This window comes from Dipteris shenzhenensis, chromosome 7 (assembly GCF_047967505.1).
Source record: "Dipteris shenzhenensis isolate YYH24624 ecotype China chromosome 7, Dip_SZ_1.0, whole genome shotgun sequence".
NCBI lineage: Eukaryota > Viridiplantae > Streptophyta > Polypodiopsida > Gleicheniales > Dipteridaceae > Dipteris > Dipteris shenzhenensis.
In genome coordinates this window covers 30,636,412-30,648,842 of record NC_141602.1, presented here as the reverse complement: position 1 = coordinate 30,648,842, position 12,431 = coordinate 30,636,412, and the positions used below count along the sequence as shown (strand labels likewise).

Below are 12,431 nucleotides of genomic sequence, written 5' to 3'. Positions count from 1 at the left end.
GATGTATTGGAACACCTCCTCCATTTGCCCTACATGCAGGCACTACAAAAACACGAAAATTGCCTGCACCTTAAAGCTATTCCATTTGTTAAAGAATAGCTTGACACACAATGCAACTCACATGAATTAGGCACAGCTTTACAATCCCAATTCCTGCTTCTGTCCACATCACCTTCCTTGATTTCCCAAAACACTCGGGTAGCGGGTCGAGCTTTTGAGGGGTATGTGGCATCAGCCTCTTCAGACAATGTATCTCTTAGAAATAACACCACTTCCTTTGCACATTGGAGCTTTGCACCATTTGGCTTTAGCTACTCATGAGTGAGACGCCTTTTAAGAACAGTCCCTGCACCATCGTGTTCACCCTTTCCATGTCCTGAAGTAAAAAAATTATGTGTCATTTTCATTCCTGTCATTGTGCCATATTGAGCAACAAAGTAAAAAGGCCTCTTTGCTTTGAACTGTGAGGCTGCTCCATCTGACCACACCCAATGTTCATTGACCTGAATGCCTTGAACTTTCAGCCATTTATAATGGAGCATAAAGCAATGCTGAACAAAAAGAGTGTCATGCATCCTATCATCGGATATATAAAAGTGATAGTATTTGTGGACGATGCCCACAATATGCACATATACACATACGGTTTGGACATACGCACATACCCACAATACGCACATATGGTTTGGACAAAGATTGTAACTTGGTTGGAGTGCCAATGCATGGATTGGATCTCATTTTGTTCTTTGAAAGTGTAGATTTCTGCAAAATCCACGACAGATACCACCACTTCTTCAGGGAAGTGAACAAGACACTCCTTGAATTGCTCTGCTTGCCATCTGTAGACAAAGTTATGCTTTATAAACTTGTTCAAGTGGTCCTTAAACATTACCAAAAGCTCCCTGCATTGCATCTCTTTGAATGAAAGAACTTTCTTTTTTTTCTTTTTTCCATCAAGTGTGGTTCCAACTTGGACATCCTCACATATCTTTACGGACACTGTACATGCAGTAAATGATTCCTCCCTTGGGCAACATGCCATTTTTCCTACTCCACATGAAGAGCATTGTCCCATCAAGCACTTAAGGGCATGGTAGCTGGCACAGATTGCTTTCAGGCAAAGGACAGATTCCCAAAGCACAGTTATGCCTGCGAAAGTTTTCACATGTGCGTTGCAACTGTCACCTAAACCACAAATTTCACATCTGCAATTGCACTCTGCTCCATGCACACCAAAAGAGACTTGTTGTAAGTGGTTTACAACATCCTTCAAAAAAGACATCTGCACATGTGTGATGTAGCAACAAGTGTACCGATCCTTAAGCTTGTGCACAAAGTAAGGCTTCAACTTCTCAAAGGCCCTTTAGTGAATTTGTACCTCTGGGTGGCTTTGCTTGAAAGCAAGAAAGAACTCCACCTACATTAAACATATTAGTTTCTTAGTACTGGTTAAACATATTAGTTTGCTAGTACTTGTTAAAGTTATTGGAAAACGTTAATAGATAGGGAGTTTCAAGTTTGCCTATGACAAGCAAAAGGATGAAAGGGATACTTGTCTTGTTGTTGTATGTAACGGCAAAAGAATACCTACCATTGTTTTATTAGTGGCAAGCAGTTGCAGTTGGGAAGTACCACTATGCTAGTGCTTCCAACAAGCACACGAGTAGCTACTGTTCTTTCATGCAAATTGAATATCTGTAACCTGAATTAAGTGCCACAAACTGAGTGAAAATACGCACTCAATCAATGTAGCTGATGAAAGCATCTCGTAAGTTATTTTTTAAAATAAGCGTTGAATCTTGAGTGCACCATGTTGCATCCAATGATGTTTAATCTGGTCACCTTTGGGGATGTACAGATAAACCCTTTAGTGGCAAGCAGTTAGTTGGGAAGTACAACTATGCTAGTGCCTCCAACAAGCACATGAGTAGCTAATGTTCTATTATGCAAATTGAATATCTGTAACTTGAATTAAGTGCCACGTGCTAAGTGAAAACATATACTCAATCAATGTAGCTGATGAAAGCATCTCGTAAGTTATTTTTTAAAATAAGTGTTGAATCTTGAGTGCACCGTGTTCCATCCAATGATGTTTAATATGGTCACCTTTGGAGATGTATAGATAAACCCTTTAGTGGCTAGCAGTTGCAGTTGGGAAGTACCACTATGCTAGTGCCTCCAACAAGCACACGAGTAGCGATTATTCTATCATGCAAATTGGATATCTGTAACCTGAATTAAGTGCCACATACTGAGTGAAAACACGTACTCAATCAATGTAGCTGATGAAAGCATCTCGTAAGTTATTTTTTAAAATAAGCGTTGAATCTTGAGTGCACCATGTTCCATCCAATGATGTTTAATCTGGTCACCTTTGGAGATGTATAGATAAACCCTTTAGTGGCAAGCAATTGCAGTTGGGAAGTACCACTATGCTAGTGCCTTCAACAAGCATGTGAGTGGCTACTGTTCCATCATGCAAATTGAATATCTGTAACCTGAATTAAGTGCCACGTACTGAGTGAAAACACGTACTCAATCAATGTAGCTGATGAAAGCATCTCGTAAGTTTTTTTAAAAAATAAGCGTTGAATCTTGAGTGCACCGTGGTCCACCATCCAATGATGTTTAATCTGGTCACCTTTGGAGATGTATAGATAACCCTTTAGTGGCAAGCAGTTGTAGTTGGGAAGTACCACTATGCTAGTTCCTCCAACAAGTGGTGGCTTCCACTGAAAAAATTGCCTCGCTTAGTGGGCAGCAAGTGGTAGCTTCCACTGAAAGAATTGCCTACTACATGGTAGCTACCGCACAATCACGGGGTAGCTACCACATATGGATTCAATGGACTGGTAGCTCTCTTGGCATTGTCTTGCTAGTGGTAGCAACTGATAGCTACTGGTGGCAATTGGTAGCAAGTGCTACCAAGGGCTGCATTTCTGTTGCTCTAGCTTAGTGGCAACAAGTGGTAGCAAGTGCTGCATTTCTGTTGCTCCCGCTTAGTGGCAGCAAGTGGTAGCTTGCACTCAAATAATTGCCTGCTCTTTGTTTATGGTAGCAAATGGTATCTTCCAATTAAGCAATTGGCCACCACCCATGGTAATGGCAGCAATGGGCGCCTAATGACAGCTATCATGCCAATTGGTGGTGGTGGCTACCACTTGCTACAAGAACAAGAGCACTCATACTTAACAGACATGGTAGCTACTACTAAATTATTTCTTAACCACTTATAGAGCTCCTACTTTAGTATCTTCCAGTCAAGAAATTGGCCACCACCTGTGGTACTGGCAGCAATGGGCGTCTAATGACAGCTATCATGCCAATTGGTGGTGGCAACCACTTGCTATAAGAACAAGAGCACTCATACTTAACAGACGTGGTAGCTACTACTAAATTATTTCTTAACCACTTACAGAGCTCCTACTTCAGTACTGCCGGTAGCACTCGGTAGCTAAGTGCCAGCAATGGATGCCTAATGATAGATACCAATTCGTTTAGTGGTGGCTATGATTTGGTACAACAATCACAGCACTCATAGTTAATAGATGTGGTAGCTAGTACTGAGTTATTACGTAACCACCACTCTGCTCACTCCAACTTGAGTGCTACTAGCAGCACTTGGTAGCTAATCGCATCATTTGGTAAGTAGTCATAGCAAGGCATAGCAATTCAGGCCATGGTAGCCACCATGCAGCTACTGAAAGGCAGAGCCGTGATCATCTAACAACACAATAGTAATGAACATGAACTTATTCGCAGCAAGTCATAATGGTAGCTACCATGTAGCCAATGGTAGCTAACATGTAGCTAACGAAAACATAACCTAAAAGCCACCATCAACTTGTTAACAACATACCATGGGTGTTTCTTGCAAGTCTTTCTCCCTGTACGCTTTTGATAGACATCCTTCCTATTGGGCGAGATGCGTGTTTTATTGGTCTAGAATGATAGCACTAACTCCTTCACCTCTTTTGTAATTGCACCCTTTATGCGTGGTTGTCATTCACACAAATGCAGTGGTATCATCTCTTGACACATTCGCAGCATAGAAGTTCCTACGATGCACACCTAGAAGTCTTGACGCAACCGCAATATTTGGTTTCTTGGCTTGGGCTTTGGTATTCATGACCATCATCATGCTCGCCCTCTTTAGAAACAACTCTTTAGAGCTTTTGGTATTTTTCATGTACTTGAGGGTGTTCAGAAGGCCGCTTATCAATAAACCTTTTTCATGATCCGCAACCGCCTGTGAACATGAACCCTGCAGCTCTCGAAATACTAGGTGCTCAATAACACTCTTGGTAATTGCAACCTTTGCCTCCTCATGTAGACCTTGTGTACGTCGCTTGAAGTACCTCGCAACATCAAGAGAAATCTTCTAGCGCTTTGCAACATTCAAGTCCATAGAGTTTGCTTGCAGCTTCACCTTAAGTCGGTATTCGCGCTTTCTCTTTGCCTCATATTCCTTGATAAGAGCCTGTTTGCATGTCCCAGATTCTAGTGAGCCACTAGAATGACACACAGTGCATAGGTTCATCTCGGTATGCATTTTTGCAACGAAAATAGCAAAAGCGGAAACAAGCTCCCCATGATTGTATAGTTGCAATAGTTTCTGAGCAGTCCTTTTTTCTTTTGCCAAGAAATTATGGTATATGTATTTATAATTCCTAAATGGTCATAACATTCAGTACACAGGGCATACATGGTAGTCTTCCAAGAGAACAAGAAAATCAAAACAGTAGAAGTAGCCTGAAGTGTAGCAATTTTGAGTCACATGGTCTAATATCTTCAGATGAGCACAAGCCAAGCCACATCCAACTCGAGGTTCTCATTAATCTTGTTGATGGACTCATCACACTCTCATAATTTTTGCAGTTTACTGAGCCACCATTCTCTTAATTTTCACAATGTTTGTGCCTTCAACCATAAGCTTTTAGGTGCTTTTAGTTGCATGTAAATTCGTCCGGCGTCACAAGCGCACTGCTATGTTAGAAAGAGCCAAATACAAACAATGATTCCAAGAAAATATAATCACTTGTCGATGCGTTGAACACTCTCTTACCACATTTTTTGCATGCTTGCATTTTCAACGTTTTCTGCCAAAATGCCTTCAAAGCTCAGGTCTCTGGTGTGGAGTTTCACTACACAAGGAAATAGCGGTAAGCTGAATAGAAAGCGAGAGGTGTGAAAACATATAAAATTTGAGAGGTCTCTGGCGTGGAGTTCCACCAGACAAGGAAATAATGGTAAGCTGATTAGAAAGGTGCAAACCTCTCATTTTGATGATGTCCCGAGAGAATGCTAGTAATGATGCTGCCGTGCACACTGATTCACAGTTGAGAGGTCTTGGAGATGGAACAGTGTGTGGAGGGGGAACAGTGTGACGTGGATGTGGAGAGAGAACAAATAGATCTGAGAGACAAATAAAGTCTAAGAGAAAGCTCGTGTGTGAGAAATAGAGATTTGAGCTGTAAACTGAGTGAAATTCAAACCATGGGGAGGGAGAATTCAGACCTGCTGGCAGCTTTCCATGTGGTCATTGCTATGCATAGTAGATTCCCTTTTCCAATTGCATGGCTTTCCCTGTACCAAGTAGCAACACGGTGGCTACCAGTGAGAGGGACGGTCTGCTATGCCATTTGGATCAACCTGAACTGGATGGTCTTGGTGTGTGCATGATTAGTGTCCCGGACATCACTCCTATAGGATCTCCCAATACTTGAGGGAAATATTGATGAACTATCAATTTAATATCCGACCGTGACATTTGGCCACGTCCTTGCCAACTCATGTACAGAAGGTCAAGTACTTGGGTTAGCATTTGTTGCCAATCACACATCTGGTTGGGAAGGGTTGTTATCGAGATGAACTGACCAGCAAAAGTGGGCGATCGTCCGAATAAACTCGGCTCTAGTAATACCTATACATATATCAATAATACATAGATAGTATAAGAAGGTAGAAGCGGGGGTCCAACCGACTGGCAGATGTGAGCCATCATCCGGCTTTGATCTTTATTATACTATTACAAATGTCAATTGAGGCACGACGACTCCGACTGGCCAAAGCGAGTCATCTCCTGGCCTAACGTATACACAAACATGCATCTCTCTCTCTCTCTCTCTCTCTCTCTCTCTTTCCCTCTCCATCTCTCTCTTTCCCTCTTTCTCTCCCTCGCCCCCCCCTCTGTCTCTCTGTTTCCCTCTCTCTCTCTCTCTTCCTCTGTCTCTCTCTCTCTCTCTCTCTCTCTCCTCTCTCTTTCTCTCTTTCCCTCTCTAACATCCTACAGTCAGCCAAGGCAAGGTGATTTCGACCGACCGAGGCTGGCCATCACCTAGCTTGACTGATTGACACGAAAGTCTAAAGCAAAGAAACTAATTGACACAAGCAGACAAAAGCGATAGCCGTGGGCGTGGTGGAGGCGTGGGCGGGTCCTTTTTATAACATATTGCAGAGACAGCACGCGATACCTCGTCAAAGCGCGCAATGTCTCAATGGAAACAGTTGCAAATCGGAAGGTCCTTGATGCCACGTGTGGCATCCTAAACATCATCGCGTGGTATTGATACATCACCCTGTGGTGTCTCATGGTGCCCTTTAAAAAATCGAGCAGTATGGGTAAGGCACCATGCGGGGTCCTTCATACCGCACGGTGTGATATTACACCGCGAGGTGTGTGAAGGGACATACTGCACGGTATCCTATCAAACCACACAGTATGTTCCTGAGCGACAACCGGTGGGAAAAACACGTTCTTTTGCGATAGGGCGTTAGCACGCATTTTTAAATAAAAAAGTATGAATATTATTTTAAAAGAACGTACTTTTTAAATCCTTGGTTTTCTTACCAAATTTTGAACATCGTAGGTACCTATTTCCTAGTGTAACATATTTTCACCGTGTTCACAAAGATTTAGATATGGAAGCGTTCAACGTGGCATGAAAGGGGAAGAAAAGGGGACGCGGGATCCAAGGTGTCTTTTTTTTCTGGGTAGAAAACACGAAGGAAGATGATGCCACGAATCATTGGGCCTTATTTTAGGAGCAGGACAAGACCCTTATCCAAATGTATAGATTAGAAATAATAAATAATGTCAAGCCAACGGCTATAGCATATAGAGGGTGGGGACCAGGCACAATATGCGCTGGGCATTTTGGCCAAGTGGCGTCACGTGGGTGCGAGCGGGTAGCGTGGGAGGGAGGGTCAATGGATGCCGTTGATGGCCATCGGTAGCGCTGACGTGGCAGGCAACAGGCGGTCGGCAATTTCGCCAAGTGGCGTCACGTGGGTGCGGGTGGCCGAGTCAATAGAGGCCGTTGAGCTGGAGGGCCACATCCGGGCGCTGACGTGGCGGGCGAGTAGGCAGCGCCACGATGGCAGGCCTCGGGGAGCGGATAAAAGTGACCGTTTGGGGGCCGTGCCAAGTTTAGGGGGGGCGCCGCTAAACTTGGCAGTTGGGATGTCCTAACCGTCGGAAAGCGGAACAAGGCTAAGGGGTCCTCTTGGATTCTGCCAAGAGTTTTGGGCGCTCGACTCATCATCAGTCTCAATCCATCACCCATCATCGACAAGAGTCGCACTCAAAAGATTATATCACAGCTAGGCATTGAAGAAGCAACAACACTAGTCGACAGCGCCTAGGTAGGGGTGCATGAATTGCTTCTTCTTCTGTGTCCGTGTAGAAAGAACGCACTAATTAGAGAAGTCTGCCCATTGGCTCAGCTTTGCCGTGCAGCAGCAGCACTGCAGCAGCTTCCAGCAGAAGTCGAAGAAGACGACATCCTTTGCTGGACCGGAAAAGAGTCGACGGGAGGAGTGGCGTGCAGCTGTTTGCTGGGCTGCAGTGTGGAGCGGAGAGGAGCTTGGAATCTGGTTCTTGCTTGAATTCAAGTACGTTGCGGTGCACCGGAGAGTGAAGAAGGAGGAACGTCAGAAGAGCAGCACCTTGCTAAATTACACAGGACTTTAGCTTTCTGTGCCTGCACTGGAAGATAAAAATTGATGCATTGAAAGGAGTAGAAGAAGAAGAAGAAGAAGAAACAAGCTCCTTCACTGCATTAGTGAGTGTGGGATATCAGTTTCGCTGCATTTCGCGTTGCACAAACGACTCAAGAGAGAAGAAGAAATTGAGCTCCTTCGCTGCGTTTGCCTTCTCAGATCAAGAGTGCAAATCAGTTCCGGCAGCTTGTCTATGCACATAGGAAAGGATAACACCTTCTTCCATCGTTCCATAGCATCATCTTCCAACCAGTTCATCTCCCAATTCAACCTGCTACTGTTGCAACCTCTCTCTCTCACACACAATTCTTGTCGTTAATGGCCGCCATGACATAAAATATCAACGGCAAAATCGAGTGCCTCCTTTGCTCGAACGTTCGCTGGCTTCTTCTCATCACGAGTCCCAGAGTTGCATCAGTTTCGAGAGGGTGGCTGCTCAGTATCTATCTGAACGCAATCGACCGCTCAGAAATAAGTGAGCGGTTGCGCCGCTGTTAAGTTCCAGCAGCCAGCTTCTATGACTTGGTTTCCTGCTGCAATGTTGGTGTAGATCAACTCTCTTGCATTTTCTACTTTGATCATGGTTTCCTGCGGTCTCCTGCTCCAGTCTTGCCAGCTCCTGCTACCCTTCACTTTCATCACAGCTTTGTTCGTCCACCGGATTGATGGCCAGTCTACATCCTTCAGCTTCGACAGCTTCTCCACTCGCAACCTCACACTGTTGGGAGATAGCTTCGTCCAAGACACTAACCTCGGCCTCACCAGAGATACATCAGTCCCAGCTTCTAGTGCAGGAAGAGCACTCTACAGTGAGCCTGTCCGCTTCTTCGACACCCTAACCAAGTCGTCTGCATCGTTCCAGACTTCGTTTGCGTTTTCTGTGACTAACAACAACTCTGTGCGTGCTGGAGATGGGCTGGCCTTCATCATCGTGCCTGATAATACCACTCTCGGCAGCTCGGGCAAATGGCTGGGCTTACTGAACTCCAATATTTCTAGTGCTGAGAACCAACACCCCCCCTTCGTCGCCGTAGAATTTGACACTTATCTCGACGTTGGTTTCTTCGACATCAACGACAACCATGTTGGGCTGGACATCGGCACCCTCGTCTCCGTTGTAGCTGCAGACGTTGGCTCTGTGCAGATGGACCTCAAGAGCGGAGACGTGATAAGTGCATGGATCGATTACAATAGCTCCGCACAAGTGTTGGAGGCCCGAATGAGCTACTCCGGGCAACGACCACAACACCCTCTTCTCGTTGCGAATCTCTCTTTATCCAACTTCGTCAACGAATTCATGTTTGTTGGTTTTTCTGCCTCTACAGAGGGATCGCAGGAGCTTCATACCCTCTACACGTGGAGCTTCTCTACCAGCGGGCTTAGCATAGAGCTTCCGCCCTTTCCTCTTGCCCCCGAGCCTGCCAGTCCTTCCCCTTCCCCCGCCACAATCTGGACCTCAGCATCGAATTTTCCAGCTGCTTCACCCCCCATGTTTTCTTCTTCAGTGCCTCCAAATCCTGTAACCCGGTGCAGAAGTCCTTTGTGTCTCAGTTTCGGTGCATTCTTAGGCCTCTCCGTCGGATCAGCTTTCTTTCTGGCTTTCGTCATTCTGGGCGTTTTCTGGTGTGCATACAGAAATTGCAAGACGCTCAAACGCTCACGCTCGTCTTACTCCGACAATCTTATCACCGGCCCCCGCAAATTCACATACAAAGAGCTCTGTCTTGCGACAAAGGGTTTTAGCTCCAGTAAAGTAGTCGGGCATGGGGCATTTGGAACGGTCTACAAAGGTGTTTTGGCTGACACAGGAAGTGCGGTGGCCGTGAAACGGTCTGTTGGAAATAATGAAGGCAAGAGCGAATTTCTAGCGGAACTCTCGATCATCGGATGTCTCCGACATCGCAATTTGGTGCAGTTGCTTGGGTGGTGCTACGAGAAAGACGAGATCCTGCTGGTATACGATTACATGGCGCACGGGAGCCTGGACAAAGTTTTATTCAACAGGAGTGCGCCGGTGCTGCCTTGGATGCATCGCTACAAGATAGTAACAGGCATAGCTGCGGCTCTGGCCTACTTGCACGACGAGTGCGAGCAACAAGTGGTGCACAGGGATGTGAAGGCCAGCAACATAATGCTGGATTCGAGCTTCAATGCGAGGCTAGGGGATTTCGGGCTAGCTCGTTTGACGGATCACAACAAGAGCCCAGATGCAACGCTAACAGCAGGGACGATGGGGTATTTGGCACCGGAATACATCCACACAGGGAAAGCCACAGAGAAAACGGATGTGTTCAGCTTCGGGGCGGTGGTGTTGGAGGTAGCCTGCGGGAGGAGGCCCTTGGAGAAGGATCTACCGTCGAAAGAGAATGTGCTGGTGGATTGGGTGTGGGGGTTGCACAGGTTTGGGAAATTGTTGGAGGCAGCAGATCGGAAGCTGGGAGGAGATTTTGACGAAGAGGAAATGAAGAGATTGTTGCAGGTTGGGCTTCTGTGCTCGCATCCTGATCCTCTTGCTCGCCCAAGCATGCGTCAGGTGCTGCAAATCTTGACCGGCGAGGCACCTCTTCCCCCTGTTCCTCGCTTTAAGCCCACTCCCTCCTTCGCCCTGCTCAGCTTGCCCGTCAGCTTGCAGGACATCATCTCTGAGAGCTGCCACAGCCCCAGGTGACCGGTCCTGCCCAGCCCTTCCAATTCCTTTGACCTTTAATTTTGGTGCTACCATGCTACAGAGCTACTTTCAGACTTTCAAACTTCGACTTCGATAGTCTTTGAAGTGGGGTTGAATTTCAGATGATACGGTCCGATTTCCATAATTATCTGGATTTGTTGCTGGTGTGAGATCTTTTCAAGAGCGTTTTATTCTTTCGATTGTGCTCACCGCTGCTAGGTCTGCACGTAATGAATGAACGATGCATAGAGAAGCGATCATCTCTGAGATGGCTGAGCTTTGTTTTTGGCTTTCTTAGCATTCCATGAGTTAGATGTATGGCATTCGCCAGAGAATCTCCTCAACCATCCCAAGACTCACATGGATTTATTACTCAACAAATAAACCTGTTTGTACGTAATTTGCGCGGATGAGTCCGAACTGATTGTCTTTGTTTGCTCTGAAGTAGGTAGGACGGGCGCTTCAAATTTTCCGTTGTAAAACGCAGCTCCAGTAAGCAAGTTATTGGGCTACGTATGGCTGCTAACATTATATTGAAGGAATTGAGGCCTATGGCTGCTATCTTTATATGGAAGCAATTTCGGGCTATGGTTGCTGTGAAGATATCAACCTTGATCTCGGCTACACGAACTGAGAATTTCATGAATCAACTCATGACTCGAAGTCAACTCATGACTCGAAGTCAGTGGACACACAGCTCCTACCATTGGAATGTGATGAACAATGTATACAGCAGCGATTTCAATTGATTATTTGTATTCATAACTAAGTGCTGCATAGATGAAACGCAATTAACAATACAGACTTCGGTATGGCATATACCAGTCGATTATTTGTATTCATAACTACCTTCTATATAATTAGATTAAACAAGCTTTATGTCTTCTATGGTGAATCTCAAAACAACAAAAGCAAGCTTGGAGACTCCTTTAGACATTTCACTCAAAATGATTTTCATAAGATGCTAATTTGCTGCATTTTGATACGTCTTGCATAACTTTGATGGGGGCTTTTGTTTTACTTTGGTTCCGTTCAATACAATAAGGCCTTCCCTTTCATGCTTTTGAAGAGCCGAAGTAGTATTTTCTCATATAATCATTTGAATATCCATGCTTACTTATATAAAGTCTACCGAGCATTTTACACACCCATGATAATAAATTACACCCAAAAGCATGCTTATGCAAACTAGAGATGATCCCTTGCAAACCATCCAAAATGAACAAAGAGTCTATTATTATATTTATATTGATGCAAACTTCTTTCGGATAAATAAAAAAGACATGGAAGAAAATATGTTTTCCCATTGTATTCCTTTTTTTTTTGAGAAAGCATCTCCTTGAAGCACCCAAATGACTATTAAAAGGACATAGAGACATCATTAGGTATAAACTTATTAAAAGAAAGAGGACAAATTTTATTTCCTTAGGGTACAATCCAACTATTCAATGGGCACTAGTAAAGGTTTAGCAATTAGGCACTCATTGGATATGAGTCTTAAAAGAAGCACATGCTTTTTAACATGAGCAGTCAATGGATTAATTAGGTTTTATGTACTAGTTTGATTGATAAATAACACTTCACTTTTAAAAATCAAGCGGCAAGGCCACTATATTCCTCTTTACGGCATAGTAAAGTAGTTAAGACAAAAGTTTCATTAGTGAAAGGTGAAGAGGATAGGTGAAAGTGGGAGGAGAGAAGGAGAGGGGTACACAAGAGAAGGGTAGACGGTGAGGGGGGGCAATAAATATGGGTCATTACT

At 44.7% G+C, this 12,431-nt stretch overlaps 1 protein-coding gene and 1 pseudogene across 1 annotated transcript; one reads left to right on the top strand and one right to left on the bottom strand.

Moving 5' to 3' along the window:
• Positions 1 to 311: 311 nt before the first annotated feature.
• Positions 312 to 6,784, bottom strand: LOC147900212 (uncharacterized; annotated as a pseudogene).
• A 923-nt stretch (positions 6,785 to 7,707) lies between these two features.
• Positions 7,708 to 11,247, top strand: LOC147900211 (L-type lectin-domain containing receptor kinase VIII.1-like). The gene is made up of 2 exons (XM_087376890.1): positions 7,708 to 10,665; positions 11,118 to 11,247. The coding sequence occupies exons 1-2, from the start codon at positions 8,582 to 8,584 to the stop codon at positions 11,119 to 11,121; spliced, it is 2,088 nt and encodes a 695-aa protein (XP_087233016.1). The 5' UTR covers positions 7,708 to 8,581; the 3' UTR covers positions 11,122 to 11,247.
• Positions 11,248 to 12,431: the final 1,184 nt, after the last annotated feature.